The following is a 26,330-nucleotide window of genomic DNA, read 5'->3' on the forward strand; positions in this document are numbered from 1 at the left end:
ATTCGGTTTGTAAGCCTTTGGCATCTTAGAGCATCTCCATTGGTGGTATTTAAGCAAAGTTGTTAGCTTAAAAAGCTAAAAAAATAAATCAAAAATCCTAATTAACTAACAATGGATCTTTACCGAAGAGATTTTAGAAACGATGCTTAGCAAACACGTGTCAGCCTCGGAGTAAAATTTTTGGGAAAAAACAAAAAAGAAAGGCGGTGTTTTTCTTTCTTCCATCTCGCTGTCGCCTTTTTCTCGTTTCCTCGATGAAAATTGAGGAAGACTTTCGTCTTGATTGAGAAGAAAATCGTCTTACATCCATCCTGATCATTATCTGAATTTTTCGTCTTGATTGAAAAAGATTTTCGGCTTGTATAGATCAGTATGATGGCCAAACTTGGAGGACGAGTCATGCTTCCTAACTTGATGGTTGTTCGAATCGATGGTCGTGAAGGTAAATGATTTTCTCGAATAAACGCTTTTTATTCGTTTGTTAATTGACAGACATGGTTGATGTTGATGATTTTCCATCACGAAATCTATCAATCAATCAATGTTCTATAAGAATGTCAATTGTGATGCTCTTTGATTGCAATTTTCAGGATTACTTGCATATTTTCTTAAACATTGATGAAGGAGTATGTATGTCTATGCTTATTTATATTTCTGTTTTAAGGATTTTTTTGTTTTTTTTGTTTACCTTGATTGATGACTATAGATTTTCTCAAGTTCAAGAGTTTGAGAAGCCTAATGATGAAAAAGCACTCAGTCTGATGAATTCATTGTTCTGCTGCGGTTTTGGAAGAGTTTTAGGACATCATCTTTGCGTATGGATACAGTGACAAATACAGGTCCTAAAAATTTACTTCTTTGACTGCACCTTGAATGGGTTTTTGATAAGAGCACCTTATGTTTTTGCTGTAGCTTGAATGGGTTTGTGTATATTGAGTTTGTGGTGAGTATGATCTTGAATGGGTTGAATGAGTTTATCAGTTTATGTTTCTCTGTTTTTGATAAGTATTTCAATTACAGGTTAACATACAATTTGATCCGAATGCAAGCTCAGAGAAGGTACTCTCTTCTTATGATTATCTCTACTTTCGATTCATAGGATGTATAGGATTTGATTTTTGACTATGGGATTGAGAGTATTAGGGAGACTCGTCCTGCTCAATTAGGTCGTAGGTCTGACTAGAATTGAGAATTTGAAACCAAGTTTGCTATTTTTGAGGCTTCAAATCTATTGTCCTGCTCAATTAGGTCGTAGGTCTGACTAGAATTGAGAATTTGAAACCAAGTTTGCTATTTTTGAGGTTTCAAATCTATTAGAAGTCTTCTCATTATCTAAAAATAGTAAATTTATGGGTTCATATGTATATGAAACTCATGATGCTTGCTGATCATACTCTATAGATGCGTAATTCTTGCAATGTAGATAGATAAAAGTTTACTCATGTTTCTACTAGAACACAACGGAGCATTGCTTTCGCCCAAAAGATGATATTGGCTTTAGAAACAGAGGAGGATGCTACTTCTTATGCCCCTTCATTCTCATATGATTATAGCTTTAAGTGATCATTGTTGGTAAACCAACCAATATGTAGATCATATAGACGTCCTTGTTTCTATGTAAAAACTATAGAAAGATTGGGCATTTAACCTGTTCTAAGTTCTAAAAACAATTGATTTGCTCTGTTGGCTCAGTCCATTCGGATACAACGGTGGCGAGAATGCTGGTGGGAAACAAGTGTGACTTGGAAAACATAAGAGCAGTGAGCGTGGAGGAAGGAAAAGCACTAGCAGAAGCGCATGAACTCTTCTTTGTGGAAACATGGCACTTGATTCAACTAATATAAACAGCATTTGAAAAAGAATTAAATTGAGGACCCTAATTTTAGATACTACCAATGGACCCATAAAATTGTAAAGTTTCTAAAGAAGTTGTTAACTTCACTTTTATTCAAAATTTACAATTAAATTGTTTTTAAACAACTTGAGTTAACACCCGACCAATGGAGATGCTCTTACCAACTAAATCATTAATATAAAATATAAATCAATTGACAAAGAAAAGAAAGATGAAAGGTTATTTATAAATGGGCAATAAATATGATTTGGGTCAAGCCAGCTTAAAGGACTCTTAAAAAAAAGCCATAAAATAGCATTGAACATTTCGATTCTGTTATAATCCCTTAATTAAAGAAAAAAACCTCTGAAAAAAATGGGGAAAACGAAGCGATACTGGTTACTCAAAACAGAGCCAAGTGAGTGGTCATGGTCAGACCAAGAAGCAAACGGTGGCATCAGCAAATGGGACGGTGTCAAGAACAAACAAGCTCAGAAGAATCTAAAGTCCATGACTTTAGGCGATCTCTGTTTCTTCTACCATTCCGGAACCAAATCGAGATGCGTCGTTGGTGTGGTGGAGGTATCGCGTGAATGGTACACCGATGATGATGATGATGATGGAGCGGTAGATGTGAAAGGGGTTGGTGAGATGAGGAAATGTGTGGATTTGAAAGAGATGAAAGGAGACAAAGGGATTAAGGATTTTGTTTTGTTCAGACAGCCGAGGTTGTCTGTTGTTCCGGTTGAGGAAGATGTTTGGAAAAAGATCTGTGAATTGGGAAATGGGTTTTGTGGAGATGATGGTAAGGAAGATTGTGAAAGCAGTGATGCGTCTTGAATTGGATCTGTTTTTTTTTTTTTTTTTTTGTATATGCGATTGAATGATTGATTCACCGTGTTGTTTCACCATTAGATGGTTCTTCTTTCTAATCTTCTTTGTTAACTCTCTCTTAATTTGGCTGCGCATTTTGTCGAACATATGGTGTGCAAGTCAACTAGGTTAAATTTTTATTTTTTGTGAAATTAATTAAGAAATTAAGAAATATACAGTACGTACTTGTATTTAATATTTTACCATGCCAAAACAGAATTTGATCGTATACAATTTTTTTTTTAATAAATAAAATTAATAATTGGTAATGAAAAAAAAGGTGAAAATCATTTTGCACACAATAATTAATTTTACTGGTTGTAAATAAATACAAAATGACAGAATATCCCAGCGAACATAATCTGACGAAAGGAGACATTTTTTTTTGGGGTCAAATCCGAAGAAGACGAAAAAAGGGTACAAACACTTTCTCTCTCTGATCGTGTTTTTGTCTCTCAATTTCAATCTTCTCGATTTATTTCTCCAAATCCCTTGTTAGTACTAACAATAAGGGCTTTAACAAGGAAGGACATCACTTTGAATCTTTTAGCTAATTTCAGGGTTTCTTCTGTATTGTTTTTTTTTTTATTTTTTTATTATATGAGTTCCGGGTTTTGTTTTTTATATCGTCTAAGCACTCCATCTGCTCAAAAGTCTGTACATTTCCAGGCAAAGTTCATTACTTTATTAAAGTGTTGATGATCTTCTGCAGATCATCGATACTATGGATCTTAATTTAGATGAGAATGAGATTCTAAAGGCTCGGATCAAACAACTTGAACTTGGTATGTTTTCTCAATTTCTCAACTGCACTCTCTTTTTGTGTGCTTCTCTTGGTGGTAGTAGTTACTTAGACCTTGGACATGTTTCTAGGCTTGTAGAAATGGGGTTTTAGTCTTACGTTTTTGTTTCTCAGCAGCCTTCTTGAAGTTTATTCTGCTGCATTTGTCTTTTCAGATGCAAAAGATTATTCTTTTTAGTTCTTTACTTGTGTTTTCTTCTTATAATCTTGATATTGAGTTAGTTTATAGCAAATGGTATACGAGACATATCATCACTTGTTACACATTCAGAAATTCTTCCCTTTCTCTTTTGGGTTATGTTCTTAATTTGTCCTTGGCTACTGTCTGCGTTATGCTTTTGTGAAGATATTATCTATCATGGTTTTTTGAGACTCCATATTACTTCTGCATCTTGATTACCTGATATATCTTGAGTCTGACCACTTGTATTTCTTATTACTAGAGCGTAATGAACTACAGAAAGATATTGAACAGTTGTGCATGCAACAAGGTGGACCTAGCATTCTTGGTGTGGCTACTCGGATGCATTTCCAGAGGTATCTTATTTTCTCTCCCACTTCCTAATTAGATTTAAGTTCGTTATTCAGCAATTGAATGCTACCTTATTTTTCCGTTCACCTCATAGATATTGTTGGATATTGGTCTAATAGGACAGCTAGCTTGGAGCAGGAGTTAGAGAGCTTAAAACTGAAGTTGGCTGCTTGCACAAGAGAGAAAAACAATCTTCAAGAGGAGCTTGCAGAAGCTTATCGTGTGAAAGTGAGTATCTTTGAAGTTTTTTTTTGAAATAAAATGCTTTTGATTTTATGAATATTCAGAAGCAAATTCTTACAAGCCGTCTCTTCAGGCTCAGTTAGCAGATTTACATGCTGGAGAAGTAGCAAAGGTCTCTCTCATTTCATGCTAATTTCTAGTCAGATTTCTTTTGTAGAACATATCCTCCTAACATCTAGATATACTGATGTATTCTTTCACTTCCAGAACTTGGACACAGAAAAGCAGGTTAGATATTTCCAGGGTTCTGTGGCTGCTGCTTTTTCAGAAAGAGATAAATCAGTAATGGAGGTATGAGAGAATTCAGAATTCCATATTAGTCTATGGGAAGAAGCAAATGTAATTTTAAGAATGTGTTCTTACATACATTTTTATGTTTTCCCAACTTCGACCAGGCCGAGAAAGCTAAAGAGAACGCTGAAATTATGTCTCAGAGACTTGGTGAAACTGAGAAGCGGTAATTGTGACCCTGTTCACCCTTTTACTAGTTTCGCTTTCTATAATAAAAATGATGGTTGCATCTACTGATCTGAATCTCTCTTGGAAGCAATGTTCTATAACTTTTCTATGTTTCTGCCCTGAAGACGTTAACAAAATAGAATTGTTAATATATAAGCCATGCATCTAATACTGGACAGACATACAGCTTGCATTATGCTTACTCCTAGCCTTATGTTTACTTATATCTTCCACCGTTCCTTATTTGGTCCCTGATGATGGTAAGACAGGTTGGAAGATCTCAGCTCAGATTGTCTTGTACAAAAGAGACTAAATGACACATTGCAAGCTGACTTGGCAAAAGTTGAAGAACAGACTAGAGCATATGCAGAAGTAAATTTTTCGCTCTTATCTTAACTAATTCATCCCTAATAGTTTATCACTTTTTCTTCCCCTTGTTTTTTTCTCTTAATGCGCAACTTCCGATCTGTATATTTGACCTCCCTCAGTCTATCACGGTTTTTTGAATATTCATGATTGTCAAAATTCTTTCATGTGTTAACTAAATTCTCTCTCCCTGTTCAGGTGATTGAGAAGTTCTATGATATTCGTAAAGATTCGCTCTGTGAGTCCCTTGAAATGAGTTTGCCTGATAAGTGTACAAGCTTATTGGATGATCCTATAGAATCATGGACTTTCAATGATCCTTCAACATCAGAATATGTAGTAAGTTTCTGATAACATCTCCAATCCTTTATTTTCGTGGACACTATCTCAGAGTAAAGCTACTTATATCGTCATTTGAGTGTTGATTGTTCACCATTAGCTGGTAAAGTTGGTTGAAATAGAAGATTTTTGTCTATCAACTATTACCTCTGGAGTCTGGATTTCAGCAAAATGAGATTTGTGGAAAATATTGGTTGATATTTAATTGTCTGATTTCCTTAAAGTACTGGTAGTAAAGGCAAAACTTAGCAACGATGTAAACGCAACGTTTACGAAATTTACAGGAGTTTGGTTTGCCTGCGAATAGAAGTTGGTTTTTTTGTAAAATGGATTTAATTCAATATCGGTTCTTGTGAATTTCTAAATCATGAGACTATCCGAAGCCTTATAGACAATCCAAATGGCCATTTTTAATAATGATCAAATATCTTGGACTTTATTTGCATCATGTATATATTTATTCTACTGTGCTTATTATTCTGAATCTCCTATTTGTTTACGTCAACCCCCAAGAAAATAAACAAGGAAATAAATAATTTCTAGGAAGTATAAATGTATCCTTACGATGATTTGTTGTTTCTATCTGCTATTTGAACAACTCTTTTCAGACAGGCTGCAGTGGAAGGAGAGTTGAGATCGGTTAAAAACACTGTGGATAATCTTCAGAGTAAATTACGAGTGGTATGTTATCCTTTCTTTCCTCATCTGTTCATCTTCAAGTATTAAGAACCTAGATGCAGCATTCACTAACCGCTGATATTTGTTACTCTAGGGCTTAGAGATTGAGAATCATTTGAAGCAGAAGGTTCGTGCGTTGAAAAAGAAGAATGTGGGTAGTCAATGTATAATAATTTCTGAAGTCGAGGATTTATTAATCTTACCCTTTGAGGTGTAACTAATTCTTGCGTACAGATTGTTGCAGACGGGATGATCGTTAATGGCATTACAGACATGCGACATCATCATTCTCAACTGAGGGCCTACATCATTGATTTACTTAATGAGGAAGGACTATACATTAAATCGATTTCCAAAAATCTAGAAGAAAAACTTAAGCTTTACTCATCGGAGATACAGGATGTAGTGCCACTGCAACATGATATGAAGCCTGATGAATCTGAATGCCGGGATGTGCATATAACCACAGTTGTTGAATCTTCCCAAGTAACTAAGGTGTGATTGCTGGCAGATTTTGCTTAAAAAATTCCTCTTTTGGGTCTGCATTTTACTTGATCTCTTATACAATTTGAGATTTGGATAATTACTCTCATAGAATTTGTCATGATTTTTGTTTGTTGTAAGAGCTTTTCTCTTTTGAATGCAGCTTGCGGAATCTAGTATTGCCAAAATCATGGGTGAAAGTGGAGGGGATGCATCTGATTCTGAAGCCTTTGCACAAGCATTACAAGAGAAGGTTATTCTCATTTCTTAGTGATAAAAGCAAGAAATTAAATTTTCCGGATTCATGATACCCTAGCGGAGATTGGATTCATAACAAAATATTATCGCATGTACTATATTGTGCTGTGACTGTTAATTAGTCTTCAGTTTTTATGGAAGAAACAATTCTCGGGTGTCTTTTGTTCCTTTTTAGTCATTTGGAGTACCATGTATCATTTCTTTTGGCTGGCATAATGTGTATTTTTCCATCCTTTCTGATGTATTGTTAGGTTGGTGCTCTGTTACTTCTATCACAGCAGGAAGAGAGACATTTACATGAAGAAAATGTCAATGCAGCTCTCCAGCAGAAAGTAGATGAGCTTCAAAGGAATATCTTGCAGGTTTCTTTTTCCTACACTAAGTTGTTTCAAGCTGTCAAGTTAGAAAAGGTATAACCTGTTTGACTCCTACAACCAGTTCTGAGACACTTTAAATATTAATTTAGGTTACCAACGAAAAGGTGAGAACCCTTATGGAGTTAGCACAACTACGTCAGGAATATCAGTCGCTAAGAGAGTACGAATACTATCCTTTGCTTATATAACCTTTCTATCAGATTTGTCCTAGTTTTTTTTTGTTGCCTGAAGCTCCTTTTCTGGTGCTTACATGTTACACACATATTATATTCTGATATGTGTGCTACTACTCTCTTTATCATTCTGTCTGGTCTTAGGCTGTTTCCGGTACTTGGAATATATAGTAATATTGGCAATTTAATACATACTGTAATTGAAAGTTAGATAGTGCATGTTCTGTAAATGGTCTAGGCAGTCTTTTTGAAACCATTTTGCCTCTATCATCTGATTCAAACTCGGGGATTTTCTTTTGTAATACTGTTTTCTTGTACCTGCCATGCTAGTGATATTTCTTTGGGATATACTGTTTTATAAATGTCACATTTGGGCTCTTGAGTTTATGAAGAGGATAAATGTTACATTGCTCTAAAAATACTATATTTTTACCAGCAAAATGAGTGGTACAAGAGAGGAAGAAACAACAGGAAACTGTGGCAAGATATCTATCACCAATGAGAAAGAGGGAAGACTAAAAAATATGTGGAAGAAGTCTTACTTAAATCGTTGGATTGACCCAAGTGCAAGAGGCGGAGGTCACTTGAACACTGAAGCAGATTATGCCAGTAACATTGATTATGCAAGGTTTGTCATGCCTCATTGGCAAATAGTTTCTTTTGTGGTTTCCTTTGTTTGTTTAATCATAGTTGGAAAAATCTGCGATCAATTTGTTATTGTATTGGCAGAACGAAAGTCGAGTACGCAGCTATAAAAGAGAGCCTAGAAAGCCTGGGACACTTGACGACGTCAATCCGCAGGCTTCGTCTTGCGCTCTTGCAGGTAATTTCAGCACACTAGAGTGATATTGACTAAGTTTTTGGTCCCTTCCTGTTAAGCCAAATTTTAGTTTGTACTATTTTACAGGTAAAGGAGTCGAATGATACTGAAACAGCTGAGAGAAGATGTGAAGTAGCGATTGCCAACATCCTTGTGGAGGCAACCCATTTGAAGACTGCCCTTGGTATCTCCATACCCATAAGCTGGTCAGCTGAATCAGACGTTGAATCTGTTGCTGACGGTCAATCGAGCAGTGAGAGGACGGATTCTGTTTCTGCTGCAGGATATGAGATGGTGGAGCTTGTTATTCTAGCTGCCAAGATAATGAAAGAACAACACCATTGAAATTCATTCTTCCGTTCGCTGCCAGTATCTTTTGTTGGTCTGTGCATATGATTTATTGAAAATCCTTCTCATGGACATTAATTCTTCATTAGTCGTTGGGTTGGTTCAGTATTGCTGCTTCGTATTAGTTAGAACTTATAACTGGGTTGCTTTTTAACTTAGCATGCCTCTATTTCTTTTATATAATAAATAATAAGTGTGTGATATATGATAGTGAAGTATATGGTTATGAGAGAGTTGAATAAATGGAGGGTTGTAAAATAAAGTAGAGAGTTGAATAAATGGAGGGTTGTAAAATAAAACAAAAATATTTTAAGGAATATTCTATGTAATATTCCTAAGACTTGTAATATAAATACTAAAGCTTGGTGAAGAGTTTCATTCAAGCTTAAGTGAGTGAGTTTGAGTAAGAGTCTTAAGAGTTTTTGTAACCTTTTGAGTGTTTCAATAATAAAGTTTATCCCCTTGTATAAAGATCTTTCTTATATACTTATATAATCTTTTTCCAAATACTTCCTAAACACTTAGCATTGATCCTAAAAACCTCCTAAGTGGTTGTACCACTATGTGTGTGTAATTGTGGTATCAGAGCCATGGCAGTCTAAACTCTAGCTCTTCTCTTCCAGAAAGGTAATACGCCATAACGTTGTCTTCTACCATGCTAGTATGAAAGTATGCTCTGTGGTTGCCATATTAATGGATCCTCCACATCAGAAATCTAACTATGCTAAGAAAAACGGTATGGAGAAAAATTTCTATGAGGTTGTAATGCTCGAAGTACCTTGAGGCTTTTTATGTTGCAAATATGTTGCCTCGGTTTGCGTAGTTAAGCACCTCTTGATTTATTTCTCTATATTCGTGGTACGTAAAAGAAAAACAGGGAGACAACTTATGGATTGTTATTACCTCAATGGCTAGAAGAGAGTTATAGTATTCTGTCTTGGTTTCTGGTTCTATCATATATTATGGAAAGTTCATCTTCTTTGTCTAAAACTCCCTCTTTTCGACGATCAAATTCTAAAAAGATTGATTACTTATATGAAGTAGAGTATGTGAGTGATGATAGCAAAGTTCCTATTACCCAACTCCCATTACTTAATCCTTACAAAGCTTTCACTAAACCAAATTCCACTTTTCCAAAAGTCATCCGTCAAGTGTTTGTCCCTAACAAACATAATGCAAAGGAGCTCGTTCTAGCATCTCCGATAGAACATCATCTCATTCCAGCGACAGAAACAGAACAAATGATTCCTCTTAGAATCAACGAAGGCATGATACATCATTGGCGAACTCAAGGATATACCCATCTTCATTATGGAGCGATACGTTTGGCGCTAACACTCCATGGCAGAAAAGGCTTACCAGTTGTAGCACGGGTAGCTCTCCTCGACACCCGATACAAGGAATACCAACATGCTTGTATTGCAACTATCCAGACAACACTAAACGCTGGCACTATTTTCGTCACCCTCTTCCCTAATTTCAACGTGGCATTGGAAGACCCTCAAATATATCAGAACATGCAAATCCAGCTGCAAATCACAGGAGCTCCACAAATTGGAAACACGTATGCAGCAACGCTTCACCATCAAATGGCGTATAGAGTCCAAAATCATGCAATGGACTTAAGTCTCCCTAGAGACACTGAAGATGCGCTACTCATACAATTGGAACCCCAGCATAGCCCGTCGTGCATCCATATTCCTAGACAGATTCCTAGAGATGAGCTTGTCAAGTTGCTTCCAGAATCATGGGCTACCAATTACGAAAAGCTCCATGACCGTAGCACCCCAATACAATCGGTGGACTCTTCTATTCATAGGAGAAAAGATGGAGCTGTAGAGATTGCTTTTAAGCAACAAGAAGAAAAGTCAAGACCAACGGCTTTCTGCACAGAAATCAATATAATTACTCCTTCTAAAGAAGCTCAAACTTTGGAAAACCATCCACGTTTAGATGGTGTTCTAATCTCATCTTTTGATTCGCTAGGAGATCCCATTTACTCTTTTCAAGATGAAAAGGGCCACAAATTCTTTGATGTTTGTGATTGCCAACACTGCCAGATGAATAGTTCTGATGATGATGACACCCCAAGGCGAAGGAGAAAAAAGAAAACTACACAACAAACCCTCAAAGAACGATTTGAGTCGGGAGACACACAAGTTGACCTTCTCGGAGAACCAAGTGGCAAGAATTTTGAATACTATGTATTGTACTCAGGTGGCTCAACTCCCACAACACCTGACAAAGAAGAGGTACAACTAAGTTACATGTTCGGACCTCCATCACAGCAGGATTCACCATTTCCATCCAAAGAGTTTGAAGAAAACAATATAAAACACTCATGGAAAATCCGGAATCCAAATGTTAAGAACCCAGATGGCTCAGTAAAGCAGATCAGCGCCGCAGAAGCAACTTTGAACTGGCAGTCGGAGAACGCCACAACCCAAAACTATCTCCTAAGCCAGATTGACAAAAAGGTAACCATCATGGACATTTCCATAAAAGAACTCACCAAAAAGATACCCTCTCTCCACCAAGAACTTCTCCACCTTGCAACTACTGTCTCCATAAACTCTCCCCTCATGTCCCAAAAAGAGTCTGAGCTAAAGTCCCTTAAAGCTCAGCTAAACTCCTTACAAAACCAACCCAAAACCCAACCTCCAATGCCATATGATCTTTTCACACCATACCCCATCTACACACCACCTTACACAGCCCAAACACAACCTTTATCTTTTTCTCAAGATCCAAGTATTTTCGGAGCATCCTCCTTCTTACCAACAAAAGTTGTTTATGAACAACAATCTACCAAAAAGAAAAAGCCAATAGAAAAAAGAACAGGGAAGGAAGTCATACGTGAACCACCCAAACCTTTGTCCGAGACATCAAAATCTCAAGATCAACCCGAGACCAGCAAAGCGCAATTCATGGTGGAGCGTGCTAATCCAATCACTGTCTTTCTTGAGAAGGTTGCAAAACGAGAAAAAAGTTTTTCTCAAGAAACTATGATGAAAAAGACGCCAATAAAAGATGAAAATGATGAGGTCATAATCCCACCTTTTATGATGGCCTCACCGGCTGTGGTTGAAGAAAACGTAGAAAGTGAAGGTGGAAACGTATATGAAGAAACTCAAGAAACTGGACGAAATCAGACAGAAGGAAATCTGCGGTTTAATACAGAACCACATAAGGGTTTTTCTTTTGATGATATTCCCCCTTCAAAATGGCGCGACAAAGTATATGAGATGCATGCATGGCTAACAGAACAACAACTATACCCAGGAGCCATTTTCCCTACATCGATTGATAAACTGGTGGCTAAATTCCAAGGACGTCTCAGGCAATGGTGGATAAGCTTAGGCCAATATCGACAATTACAAATCCGACAATCTCCAACAATCGATGCCTTGGTGGGACACATCCACAATGAATTTCTTGGGACATGGGATCATTATACTATCCAAGCCAGAGAAGAGTACCTTAGCATGAGATGCTGCTCCTTCAAGAAGAAGGATCTTCAAAGACATTATGAGCGAATGTCAAAGAGATTCTATGCCCTGAATGGGATAGATGACGTCAACCTCAAGCAGGCGTATCTGAATTCACTTCCAGAACCACTTGGAAACGAAACGTCAAGGATATTGTCTCTCAAGAATATGCCTCTCAACCAAACTTCACTTGGAGAAATATATCAAATTTCTCTGGTAGCCCTTGAAAAGCTATGCAACCACCAGAAGTTTTTCAAAGAGCTTCAAGAACAAGGAAAGCTTCTAGGAAAAGCATGTGATCGGCCAGAACTCAATATCAAATGCAGAGACAAGAGATGCCATTGTTCTACAAGTCATGGAAAAGAAAAGAGCTACAGAAGCAAGTGGCAGAAGAATTATCCAAAGCTATCTTCTAGAAAGAAATGGAAATTCTTCAGGAAGAAAACTCAAAGAGGTTTAAAAAAATCAGATAGATGTTACATCTGCAAGAAGAAGGGACATTATGCGAAACAATGTCCTAACAAGAAGAAGAGAGACAACCTCCTTGGCTACTTGGCACAAGTTGAAGATATTGACGACTCAGATATTGAATCCATCTTTTCCCTTGATGATGAACCAACTGATGATACAGTTCTTGCAATGGGTATGGAATTAGAAGATGAATCTTCAGAAGAGGATACTGGAGATGAAAGCGATAGAGACGACCAGTTCATGTTGTTTGACCTCTACACATTCGATTTCTGCAAAGTAGAGCAATCACATCAAGAAGAATTGGTGTATCTAACCCAACCATCTCCAAATGCCAAGATCTACATCTTCCCAAACAAGTATGATAAACCAATATCGGTCATTGCCTATTTTGACACTGGAGCTGCTTCATCCATCATCAAACCAGACCTCCTCCCAGCCTCACATTGGAATTCATGTTCAGTCGCTTTCAAAGCAGCCAACGGCCAGATATTTCATATCTCTCTTATCAGCAAGCCAATGTACATCCAACTTTTCCCCGGATACATGATTAAATCAAAAGTATATGGTTCTGAACTCCCTGGAAAGGACTTTATACTTAGATTTGACATCCTTCATAGTTTTCGGAGAGTTTCGTGGCACCCGAAAGGTCTCAAACACAAAAATCAGTTGCTACCTTGGACAACGGTGTCTCATCTATACCCTATGGAGATGCTTAATCCAATAAAAGAAGAAATTGCAAAGACGTCTTGCGCCACATCTCATTCGGAGTTTCTCACAAAATGCTCATCTCCTTTATGGAAGAATCCAGATTTCTTCATATCCTTACCCTTCAAGAAGAATGAAGATATCAACCCAACTAAAGCAAGTCACCCAGGAATGAACCCAGATCACTACAATCTTGCACTTGAAGAGATTGACCAACTCCAGAAGGAAGACCTCATTGAGAAGACCACTTCACCTTGGGCATGCGAAGCATTCTACGTCAACAAACGGGCTGAACAGGTGCGAGGAAAACTCAGATTAGTCATCAACTATCAACCACTCAACCATTTCCTTGCCGATGACAAGTTTCTTTTGCCAAAGAGAGAAGTGTTATTCCAAAAACTCCCGCAAGCACAAATCTTCTCCAAGTTTGACTTAAAAGCAGGATTTTGGCAGCTTGGAATCAAACCAGAGGACAGATCAAAGACGGGATTTTGTGTACCAGATCGTCATTACCACTGGAAAGTCATGCCTTTTGGACTAAAGGTAGCTCCTTCATTATTCCAAAAAGCTATGATCAAGATATTCGAGCCTATCCTCCCAAATGCGCTGGTGTATATCGACGATATTCTGCTATTCTCGCCAGACATAGATTCCCACACTTCATTATTGGCAAAGTTCCACAGTATCGTACAAAAATACGGTATTATGCTATCAGAAAAGAAAATGGTGATCGGAGAAACGGAGATTGATTTTCTGGGAATGCACATATCCAAGGGAGAATACTACCTCCAACCTCACATTGCCACCCAACTCAATGAGTTTCCAGATGAACGACTATCTTTCAAGCAAGTCCAACAGTTTCTGGGGATTGTCAATTATATGTCAGATTTCATTCATGGTCTTGCAAAACACAGATCGGTTCTCTCTGCTCAACTCAAGAAAGATGCCCCTCCTTGGAGCCAGAAATGCACAGAAGCAGTAAAAGAATTGAAGAAAACTTCCACAACCTTACCAGCACTAAAAATCCCAGCAAAAGGAAAAAGAATTCTGCAGACGGACGCAAGTGATTGTTATTGGGGAGCAATACTCTTAGAAGAAGACGAGAAAGGGAAAAGACAGATATGTGGCTATAAAAGTGGAGTCTTCAAAGATAGGGAAAAACACTACCATTCTACTTACAAGGAGATACTCACTGTCAAAAGAGGAATAGAAAAATTTGAGTTTCATTTGGTGGGCCAACATTTCCTCATCGAGATGGACATGTCATCCTTTCCAAAAATGATTCAGTTCAAGCAGAAGGTACTACCACAAGCTCAGTTACTCAGGTGGGCAAGTTGGTTTTCCCAGTGGAAATTCGATGTTAAACACATCAAAGGAAAAGACAACTTCCTCCCAGATTTTCTTTCAAGAACTCAGCGTCAAATCTCGACAATAGTACCCATGATATACACCCTCAGTCCAGACAATCCAACAGAAAATAACCTGCGAAAAAAGATTGCCGATATGCCGCATGGAATAAGAGAATCGTTACTCGACAATGTATTGATCTACAGAGGGATTGAGACACTACATTGTTTCCTAAAGCTTTATATACACCGGTATGGTCTTGATCAGGGTCCACTTCTTGGCCTCCCTTACCACCCGACCTATCCCTTCCTTACCACCATCCATATGAACCCTGCTCATTATGGCCGGTTTCCTATAGAAGCATACCTCCTACTTTGGTACATGGCAGATATTTACACTATTGCAGTCCTCATCCACAAAAGTCAACTGCTCCAGTACTTGGCGAAATGCATACTGACTAGACGAAAGGCGCATTACAAATTACTATACAAGTGGCTCATATTATTCCATGATGTTACCTGGTGGCAAGAACATGTTCGTGCACAGCCTGAGTTGGATATACTTGTCACGTTCAAGATCACTACAATCCAAGAAGAACAAGACGGGGAAATCATTATCCTAAAGAAATATGATGCGAACGTTGAGACAAGCTACAATAATGATGCTTTTGCCTCGGGAAACTTCCATCAACGCGCAAAGCAAATTGCATTATTGAATGGATTTAATGAATCTGAAGTTGACCCTAATCTTCTTTGTCCTCACACTGCACACTGGCACAATAGACACGTCTACCCACTAGGATTCGCTGAAGAAATACGACAAGTGTTAGCAGGCTTTCATGATCAGTACGCATGGCCACAGTCAAATCCAGATCATCAGGTCTATAGAGTTGAAGGGAAAAAATACAAGATAAAGCGATACATTCCAGGCCAAAAGATCTACGTCACAGAAGTCGCCTCAGACAGTGAAGAAGACGACAACAGATAAGATAAACGTCGCCTCTCTTTTGGAGACAGGGGGAATAAATAATAAGTGTGTGATATATGATAGTGAAGTATATGGTTATGAGAGAGTTGAATAAATGGAGGGTTGTAAAATAAAGCATAAAAATATCTTAAGGAATATTCTATGTAATATTCCCTAAGACTTGTAGTATAAATACTAAGGCTTGGTGAAGAGTTTCATTCAAGCTTAAGTGAGTGAGTTTGAGTAAGAGTCTTAAGAGTTCTTGTAACCTTTTGAGTGTTTCAATAATAAAGTTTATCCCCTTGTATAAAGATATTTCTTATATACTTATATAATCTTTTTCCAAATACTTCCTAAACACTTAGCATTGATCCTAAAAACCTCCTAAGTGGTTGTACCACTATGTGTGTGTAATTGTATCAAGTAATGATTCACAATAAATAATACATATATGGTTTAGTTCTCAAGAATTGATTACAAGTTGAACCTCTTGAAGATAACCCGTCTCCTTTGTTAGTCCAAGCTGAAGCTGGTGGACAAGTTCTTCATTGATGGAATAGTTACGGTCACTGTGTAATGTCCATGCAACAGGGAAATCTCTGGAGAAAACCTGATTATTCGATCTTCTTCATCATTATGCTCATGATTTTGGATAGGAATCACTGCAGGTCCTTGTTGCCACTCTTTGAGCAACTTGTCATGAGAACCCCTGCTCCTGTGTTCTTGAAATCTCTATCGGCAAGCGTTAATTGAAATCTCTATCGGCAAGCGTTAACTTATTGAAACCGGACACATCTGTCCCTCCGTATATGATTATGCCTTTAACCGCAGGATGCAAGTAAGCTTCCCTGAGAATATCCTCCATGTATTTGACCTATAAAAGAAATTGAACCATGGCTTGCTTGTTTTATTATGTTAGCTCATAGTTTCAGACTAGCCAAGTGTGCATTGCATATATACCTGATTGGGGCACTTGGCCAATTCTTTCATTAGCATATTCTAAGGTATTGAACTCGTTCACGAACAATGGTATATCAGGATCAAGCTTGGATGCCAAAGAGAAAAAAATAGCTGAAGCGTTTTTTCCCAAGCATGTCCTCAAAGTAGCTGAAATGCACATTCTCATTCATCACATCCCATCCAATTAATCTCCTTTTATATCTCTTCATAACTGAGTTGATCTTGTTGAGTGTTGACTGTCACATTCTTCAAATCTTTAGGATATGTTGTCTTCTTAACCCAACTTGGCTGCCAGGACTTATCGTCCCACAGGACCATATGGCCTTTGACTAGAATCTTTTTTCCCTCTGCAAGTTTCATCATTCGATCAGCCAGTGAGTAGTTCTCTTGGCCCTCTCACTAACTCAGTTGAATACCATTTCATTTCATTGGTAAACGAAGTTAGTCTAAACCGCGACACAAACCATTCTTTATATCTTTCATTTTTCAAAATTAGGTAGTTCATAACACAGCCAAGGAGAAATGATGGTTTGATCTGTTCTATGTAAACCACTGATCCTTTTAATGAGCTTTTGTTCGGAAAACTCACTTTGTTCTTCCGAATCTGAGTTTTTTCTTAAAGTTTTAGATTGTTTGAAACGCTAATAGAACGTTTTGCATTTGGATGTACATATTAATTACCTTCTCAATGACTTGGTCTTGTTGTAGCCTCCACTGAGTTTTGTTAAACCGTTGCAGCCTCACATTTTGTACAGATATCACCTCGGCCGCTAAGCCATCACTCTGCTCCACGTAAATCTCTGCATTAGTGCTTGAAATCTCTACAACTGAAACACAAAATTCAATTTTGTTTACCTTGAAGAACATGTCGATAGGTCCTGAGAAATCAGCGTTAATACCGCCTTTAAGCATAGACCAGCATCCTTTCTTCGCCATAACTTCACCTCCATAAACCTTTCTACCATTATCTCCCCTCAATGTCCTTCCTACTTTTCCTTGATTCTCATTTCTCAACTTTATCCAAGCTGAATCACCCAATTCAAGACTTTTAAATCATAACGTACAACACAAGAAACAACAAAACCCTTATAACCAACATTTTCTTACCAAAAATGTTGTATATGTTCCCTTCCTGAAGATCAACTCTCTTTACTACATTTCTGATTCCACCATTTTCGTTGATATTCAATTCTTTGAATCCTTCTCCTCCAGTAGTTGCAGTCGCTTGTGGAGGCTCCATGAGGCACTTTCTCATGACGTTACATAAATTAAAAACATTGTGTTCTCTTAAAATTACAAAAGTAATTGAAATGAATTTTATTGAGATGTTTTTTGGTTATACCTTGGATTTTAGAGTCTGGTTGTAGGAGAAAGGATCCATGCAATGCCCTGAACCTATAAGAAGAATTAGAAGAAGAAGAAGAGAGATGATGAAAAAGCCATTAGTTTTCTCTCCAGTCTGGTGGGGATGCCTAAACGTCTACATCCAGAAACAGAGTTATGTAAAAGTTTTGAAGAGGCTAAGGTTTTTGTGGAGGTTGATTTGACCAAGGATCTGCCTGCATCGTTTCGGTTTCAATCAGCTAGAGGTCTTGATGTAGTGGTTGAATACAAATATCCATGGTTACCGCCTCGTTGTGTAACTTGCTCTAAATGGGGTCATTTGGCTGATGTTTGTTTACAACAACAAGCTGCTGTAGTGGATTCACCTTCTCCTCTCGACATACATGGCATAATGTTCGCAGCTCTCACGCAAAGGTCGATTGGTACAAAGGGCTTTGGTACTCTTACTCCACCCCTAAGTATTCGTTTATCCTCTGGCTGGCAATTCATAACCGTTTAGACACTGGCGATCGCATAAAACACTGGTCCTCGGGGCAACAGGTCACATGTGTCCTCTGTTCCGGCGCGGAAGAGACAAGGGATCACCTATTTTTCTCTGGTCCTTACTCTGCAGTTATTTGGAGAGAACTCACACAGTCACTGCTCTCGACTCACTACTCAACAGACTGGAGCTTTCTGCTCACGCTGCTTACCTCCCCGACTTTATCACCTCTCCCACGTTTTCTCTTCAAGTATGTTTTCCAAGCGACTGTCTATCATCTCTGGCGTGAGAGGAACGCTCGACGACATGGAGAGGCCCCTTCCCCGCAGGCTCAAATCATAAAGCTCCTTGACAAAAATGTACGCAATCGTCTCACCTCAATCTTTAGGTTACACGATCATCGATACGATGAAGGCCTTGAGCTCTGGTTCTCTACAAGAGTTCACGTTCGTCCATCCTCTTGCTAAGACAATCAGTATACTGTTTCAATCTTGTTCGGTAATTCATTTTTCAAACGCTGAAGCATTTATTGTATAAATATTTTTTGGTTGAATACAATTTTACATTCTTTCAAAAAAAAAAAAAAAAGCCATTGTTGAATCTCTTCATGCTTTCTTGTGACTAACTCAAAAATACCCAACGATATATGTATGGGAGAGTCTTGGGAGATTCACAATTAGATTCACAATTTGATATAGGTATAGCTCACAAAAGTATCATTATTTTTAGTTTTAATTAATTATAGAGGAATAAGTATAATTTTTAATTTTCTTATCTTTATATTTATTTATATACCAATTTTTTTGAAACATAACAACATCTATATTCTGATTGTTAATAATATTTTTAAATATTGCAGAAGATATATAGCTAGGCAGCTAGCTATAAGTATTTTCAGTAGACCATTCATTATAAAATGATTCGGTGGCTGAAATGAATTTTGTATACATTACATAAAACTTTGAAATAAATGTAAGTTTTTAACTGTTGATATTGAAATAGTATATAATAACCAACATACTTTGAAAATATTTAATTTGGTATCGAAAAGAAAAAAAAGCTGATTTCAACTTTACATATTTTGCAATACAATTGTACTATCTATTTTTTTGTTTTTGTCAACCAAACATTAATTAAAAGAGAACACCAAGATTGGTTGTCCAAACATAGGAAATGAGTTTACAAAAGAAGTTACAAAAATAAGAGATCTCGAGGATGTAGCAATGCAATCCTCCTTCAGATTAGACGCACATGAAATCCTGGACAAGGAAAAAAGTGGAAAAGAACCTTTGAGCAAACTGAAATCATCCAGCTGGTTGGAGAACGCCAGCCAATTTTTCATGAGACTACACTATCGTAACTAACTTCGTATAGTCCGTCTCAAAACTCTGACAATTCAGTCCTCCAGAGATAATACACTCCATAGTCCACAACAATGCTTTTAGCTCCGAATGAAGGGGGAAGGGCTTTGTCAAAGAAACTTTTCTCCCAATAATAAGTCTGATCCTCACTATTACAGCACCATTATCCCAAGCCTAAATTTACATCTGAAAATTTCCAAGAATCTTTAATCTGACAACAAGTCGAATGATCGTGGACAACCAAAGCTGAAGAAGAAGCCGACGAGGTCTCCGAGAAGGAAAGTGCCTCTTCCCATAATATCTCTATCTATTGTATCATTAGAAATTGGATTTTAGTTCTATGGCATTCAGTCTTAACTGAAAAAGAATATATTTATATATCAAAAAGAATATATGCATTTTCATAATTATTATTAAAAATTAAAAAATAGCAAACATAATTGGTAATAAAAATCCAATGAACTTAAATATTAAATATTGACTTGTACTCTATATATTAAATATTGAATTCCATATTAAATCAAGAATATATGATTCTTCTATATTCTATAAAAATTAAATTCTATATTGATATCAAATAACTATTTTTGTTATCATTACTTATTTTTTGTTATATCTTTTTGAATTTGTTTTTGAAATGTTAAATTTATTAATTAACAAAAATAATATTTATTACTATTTGATATTTTACTATTTAATGCCGCTGGCATGGATCGTATCTAGGCGCCTCCTATACGTATTGATAGGCAAAGTTGCATACATATATGCTTGAATTATTTTACCAAGTGATTGTTCTGTTTTGGTTGATTGGTAGTGGCAACAAAGTGCACAGATATTTGGATTTAAAGAAATGGTTTCTTTGTAGAGTTTATTGGTATTTTTCATAAATCCTTGGACACTCATATTTAAGGTTTAGCAACGGAGGAAAAAAACTAATACGTAGTTAGTGGAGTTCTTAAATTAACTTAATATTAATTTAAAGTTAAGGCATCCATTAAAAGTTTTCTAATGAGGATGTTTTAAAAGATAGAATGCGTAGAAGTTAATGCTATTTTGAACACCATATTAAGAATATAAAAAAAAAATTAAAAAAGACATAATAATCGTATTCGTATTGCATAGTGATGTGTTAACTTTTGAGGTAAATAAAAAATGTAAATATACAAAACAATCCAGAAACCCTGATTTACAATGGTGAATCTAAACGATACTTAGGTGACTTGTATCACGGATCATATTATATTACTTTGTTTTTTTTTTTTTTGAATGAATGTTAAATTTTATTCAGATAAAAAAAAATCCTTTGTACAATGAATGCATCCTGTGTTTAAAAGAGATTAAAAGAGTTTAAAAGAATGTGTAGAAAAGAAATTCAAAATGTAGTAACCTAAGCACGTGATTGTAGCCAGACTTGAAAAGCATCCTTTAGTTTGTGAGGAGTGAGGCTTTGCATGGAAAGCAGCCTGTTGCGTACTAGGCGATCAAGGTTCCGGGTAAGCTGAGCCGCAGAAGTGGGGTGCTCCCCATGCCGTCTTTTGTTTCTCTCACACCAGATAGTGTGGATTGCAGCCTGAAAAACGAAACGCAGAAGAAAGCGAGTAACTCCATTGAAGACGGAGGAGGAGAGAAGCGGAAGTAACTGATTGAACTGAGAGGTATAGTGATGACGAAGGAGGTTGCGGGTTAGCCCTGCCCAAATCCGAGAGGAGTAAGAACATCCAAAGAAGAGATGCTCTAAGGTCTCCAACGGAGCTTGGCAAAAACCACAAGACGTGGCAACACCTCGATTCCATAACACCATACGATCACCTGTTGTAAGGCGGTTCTTGACTGCCAGCCAAAGCATAAAAGAGAATTTGGAAACAGCTCCAACAAACCAGACCACCTTAAACCAAGGAACCCGTGGCTTTAAGTGACGAATCTGCAACCACATGTCTTGAGGAAGAAAATCGAGGTAGAAGCTTACCAGTGGAGTGGCGCCATAAGGCGACATCCATGGCCGCAGGGGAAGCTCGCGATGTATTACTGGTTCGAAGCTTGTCAATCTCTGATTCAATATCATTTAGAATCTGGTCACGATGAGTGCGTCTACGGTGAGAAGCGAGGACTGAGGCAACTGTGGCGGTGGCAGGGATACCAAGAGAGATAAAACCCCGGTTTCCCAAAACTTCAAACAACCTTCCCAGCTGACACCAGTGATCATACCAGAAGGATGTTAGCTGACCGTTATGAACAACCACCGAGGAAAAAACCTTAGCCTGAGCTCTAAATTTCAAAAGTTTTCTCCACATCCAACTACCCTGAGTAGTGTGAGCAGGAATCGACCAAAAAGAAGCAGAGCGGAGCAGTTCTCGCTGCACCCAGTTAACCCATAAAGATGTGTTACAGGAGACAAGCCGCCAGATTAGTTTAAAACAGCTCACCTTATTAGCCTCTGCTAACGACCGCAAACCTAAACCACCCTCTGACTTGGGTAAGCAGACATCCGTCCATGCGACTTTACTTTTCCTGGTATTGAGCTCCGGTCCTGACCAAAGAAACGCTGAGCAAATGCGTTCAATCTCTTGAACACACGCACTTGGCAGCCTAAACGCAGATATCCAGAAGTTAGTTAGACTGGATATCACCGACTGCAACAACTGCAACCGTCCTGCAAACGAGAGAAACCGACTTTGCCAAGAACCTATTCGGCTACGAATCTTTTCAACAAGAGGGAGACAGTCAGAAAGAGACATCCGTTTTGTGAGTAGAGGAAGACCCAGATAACGGACCGGCAAAGTGCCACTAGCAAAAGGAAACTGAGCCAAAACCGTCTGACGCGTATTAGGAGAGACTCCAGCCAAGAATAAAGTGGACTTTGGCAGACTGATACTTAGTCCCGATGCTGCTTCAAACTCCCGAAAAACCTCCAGAATACCCTCCATCGAGGAGATCTCACCATCAGAGAAGACCATAATGTCATCTGCAAAACAAAGGTGGGTTAAACCAAGGCCCCTACAACGAGGGTGGTACCCAAACTTCCTGTCAACAGCTGCTTTATCCAACAAACCAGAGAGCACATTCATGCATATCACGAACAAGTATGGGGACGGAGAACATCCTTGCCGCAGCCCTCTTGTACTCTTAAAAAAACCTGCCAACTCCCCGTTAATCTGAACAGAAAAAGATGCCGAAGTGACACAGAGGCGAACCCAATGAGTAAACTGCTCCGGAAGGTTCAGAGCTTCAAGAACATTAAACAGAAACTGCCACTGAACCGAATCAAACGCTTTAGATATATCAATCTTCATCGCCAACGAGATGACACATCCTCGTGATAATTCTTTACCAACTCAGTAGCAAGCAATAAATTCTCCATCAGTAGCCTGTCCTTGATAAACACTGATTGATTTGGAGCTATAAAACTAGGAAGGATTGTCTGCAATCGATCCGCTAAGAGCTTAGAGATGAGTTTGTAAATGACATTACAGCAAGAAATCGACCGGTAGTCCTTCATTTCATATTATATTACTTTAGCTAAATATATATAACTTTTTAGCGGAAGTTACATATATGCCTGATGGAAACTTGAAATAAATGTGACTATAAACTTATAAGCTTGGGCCGGCCATTTCCTAACCATAACAAACATGTTGGAACTGTATCTTGGTTAAGCTTTCTTACAAGTGTTTGAATTTTGTAAAAATATTTGATTTTGGACGATAATGTTAACTTATCAAATGCCTTTGTATTTGAAAAATGCATAAACAATAGATCCAGTAAAACCCAGAGCTTGGCCCATTACGTTTACCTGCATACATCCAACATTGTGATCACATCATTTCCAAGTTTTGCGTGCCACGTAAAAAAATTGTCTCATGAGATGATGCAACGCAATTGCAAAGTCATTTATCAAAAAAATTAAAGTCAAGACGCAAAGAAAAGAAAGAAAACATTGTCGAGAATAGTTTAAAATAAACTCACCCAATCAAAGGGAAGTCCAGCAAATATAAACCAACCTAGTGCAATGGTAAATAGATCCTGCCATACATATCATTTACGGTTATCAATCAAATGACATTGCTATTTGAATATTGTACAACAACACTATATGCAAATAGAGAGAAGTGTGGTTTATATGTAACTTAAAGATGCAGTTGCAGTAGCAGAGCACTGTTGGAACAAAGAGCTGTGAGAACACAAGAAGTTGTACCAGGGAACGGATGGGTGAGGTGTGACTAGGAGGCGTAGCTGACGTGTCACTGTCGGTGTATAAAGATAAAGCTGGATTGGGAGAGGAGATATTCGGAGAATATCTCACTCGACAATTAAGGAATGTGAGACCTTGGCGCAGAAGTATTTGCTTTAGACGAAGATTCGAAGATCTTTATGTTAGGGTTTTGAGTGTTTTAGTATAAAAGACTAAGAGAAGGTAGTCGTGGTTTTTCTAACACTTTGAGAAACCTTTTGAGAGAGATTGTATACTTCAAAGCTAATCAATCAATAGCTAAGAAGGTGAGTGTTGTTCTTCTCTTAGATCTAGACTAAGGGTTAGTTAGATAGAAAGGAGAAGAGAGCTTAGATTTATTCTTGTACTCGTTAATCTGTGTTATAAAATAAATAGAAAGCGTTAGCTTGGCGTTTTCCAAGCAGAAGTCTGTGGTGTAAACCTCTATACCTTTACAATTGGTATCAGAGCAGACACCTGATAAAAGTCTGTTTTGTCTTTTCAACATGTGAGATCTTGCGACAAGAGGTATGAGAAACCACAAACGTACGTTGCCATTTCGAAGGTTCTGAAACTGGATCCGGAGCACTATGGACATTGGAAGGTGTCAGTCAAACAGGCGATTCAAGGCATTGATATGGAAGCTTGGTTTGCAGTTGAAGATGGTTGGACTGAACCAACAGTGAAAGACGACAAAGGTGTGTTGGTGCCAAAACCTCGGAAACAGTGGACTACTGAAGAAAAAGCTGAATCCAAGCACAACTCACAAGCCTTGTCAGTGATTTTCAACTCTCTGCCTCTGGATCAATTCAATAGTGTCCAAGGATGTGTGGCAGCTAAAGAAGCTTGTGATATCCTTCAAGTCACCTTCAAAAGAACCAGCAATGTGAAACGCACTCGTCTGGATAATTTGGCATCGTATTTTGAGAATCTGTCCATGGAAGAAGGTGAAACCATTGCCAGCTATAGTGGTCGGTTGAGTGCCATAGCACAAGAGGCTGTAGTTATGGGAAAGCGCTACAAAGATAAGAAGCTAGTAAAGAAGTTTCTCAGGAGTATACCAGATAAGTTTCAACCACATAGATCTGCCATTGATGTCTCTCTGAATTCTGATGAATTGACATTTAGTCAAGTTGTTGGAATGATGCAATCATTTGAGATACAACTGAAGAAAAAAGAACAACGAACGGCTCAGTCCTTTGCTTTGAAGGCTGTTGAAACTCAGAAGACTGTTGTGGCACAAGACTCTGCGGATGAAGAGAAGGTTGGGTTACTGGTTAGGAAAATTTTCCGGAAAATGGAGCGTGGTCAGCGTAAAGGATCGACGTTCGCAAGCAGAGCTGATTCAGAAAGAGATGTTAAGAGAAGTGATAAGCAAGACCGTCAGTGCTTGGAATGTGAGGGATTTGGACATACCAGGGTGGAGTGCCCTAATAATAAACGCAAGGGGTCAGTACAGTGCTATGGATACAAAGGATTTGGACACACCAAGGCTGAATGTCCAACCAAGGAGAATAAATCCAAATCACTTGTTGTCTGGAGTGATAGTGAATCCGAAGATGATGTGCAAGACGGTGACATTATTAACAACTTTGTGGCTCTGCTGGGAGTGATTGAAGACAATGAAGCTGAGGAACCGACTGTAACAATTCAACCTACTGTGGTATCTGACTCTGAGGACGATGAAGCGGACTTGTCAGTTGAGGAACAAGTCACTCTACTCATTTCAAGTCTTGTTCAGAAGAAGAAGGAGTATGATGAACTGTTGTCTGAAAAGGAGGCTCTAAAGTCCCAACTCACACAGTTGTCCACAGATCTTGAGGAAGAAAGGACCAAGTCGCAGAGACTTGAGAAATAACTGGATGACCAGCTGAAGAATATCAGGATGTTGAGCAAAGGAACTAAAGACCTTGACACTATTCTCAACAGTGGGAGAATTGGCAATGTGAAGTGGGGACTTGGATATCAAGGCACAAATGCCTCAACATCGACTCAGTTTGTCAAGGGTCAGCCTTCGGTAAGTAAAGAGTCTGCACCTACTAAGTCATCTGTCCATGTGACGACACCTGCAAAAGAAAGGTCCCAGCAAACTAGACGAATTCCGCCAACTGCCAAGGCTCTGTACAGAGCAGCTCCAACAGCGAATCAGTTCAATCCTTTTCTTGGTGAACATAACCCCTATTCCGGTCATCAAGCATATGGACCAGTATTCAGTGTTTCTCGCAGTCGAAGGAATGGATGTTGGTACTGTGGGAATCTCAGCCATTTTAAGGCTCAGTGTTATGAGTATATCAATCGGATGTCAAAGGCGTCTTAACAAGGCTTGTATCACAGAGGCATGAGATCTACCAATCCGCTGTATGTTCCGAGAGGAGAGATGTACTGTCATGTGGCTCAGGCTGAGAGTCACAATGG

General features: G+C 38.2%; 2 protein-coding genes and 1 pseudogene across 3 annotated transcripts; 2 read left to right on the forward strand and 1 right to left on the reverse strand.

Annotated features, from left to right (window-relative positions):
* The first annotated feature begins 2,148 nt into the window (after nucleotides 1-2,148).
* Nucleotides 2,149-9,056, forward strand: LOC104793053 (uncharacterized). Of its 2 annotated transcripts, XM_010519337.2 has the most exons (19): nucleotides 2,149-2,639; nucleotides 3,050-3,124; nucleotides 3,420-3,492; nucleotides 3,953-4,046; nucleotides 4,161-4,269; nucleotides 4,358-4,396; nucleotides 4,492-4,575; nucleotides 4,680-4,741; nucleotides 5,013-5,115; nucleotides 5,308-5,448; nucleotides 6,061-6,129; nucleotides 6,221-6,277; nucleotides 6,361-6,621; nucleotides 6,773-6,862; nucleotides 7,119-7,229; nucleotides 7,334-7,404; nucleotides 7,854-8,045; nucleotides 8,147-8,240; nucleotides 8,325-9,056. In XM_010519337.2, exons 3-19 carry the CDS (start codon nucleotides 3,432-3,434, stop codon nucleotides 8,580-8,582), a joined length of 1,896 nt encoding a protein of 631 aa, XP_010517639.1. In that variant the 5' UTR covers nucleotides 2,149-2,639; nucleotides 3,050-3,124; nucleotides 3,420-3,431; the 3' UTR covers nucleotides 8,583-9,056. The 2 variants fall into 2 exon arrangements, with proteins under 2 accessions (XP_010517639.1, XP_087315905.1); XM_087459779.1 differs by lacking the exon at nucleotides 2,149-2,639 and having other exon boundaries at nucleotides 3,072-3,124; nucleotides 6,221-6,290.
* On the forward strand, nucleotides 2,210-2,885 carry LOC104793033 (uncharacterized). The gene has a single exon (XM_010519312.3). It carries the CDS (start codon nucleotides 2,210-2,212, stop codon nucleotides 2,672-2,674), a length of 465 nt encoding a protein of 154 aa, XP_010517614.1. The 3' UTR covers nucleotides 2,675-2,885.
* Nucleotides 9,057-16,307: 7,251 nt separating the features above from the next.
* LOC104709117 (endo-1,4-beta-xylanase 4-like) lies at nucleotides 16,308-18,956 on the reverse strand (annotated as a pseudogene).
* Nucleotides 18,957-26,330: the final 7,374 nt, after the last annotated feature.

Source organism: Camelina sativa, chromosome 1 (assembly GCF_030686135.1).
Source record: "Camelina sativa cultivar CO46 ecotype springtype chromosome 1, ASM3068613v1".
Lineage (NCBI taxonomy): Eukaryota > Viridiplantae > Streptophyta > Magnoliopsida > Brassicales > Brassicaceae > Camelina > Camelina sativa.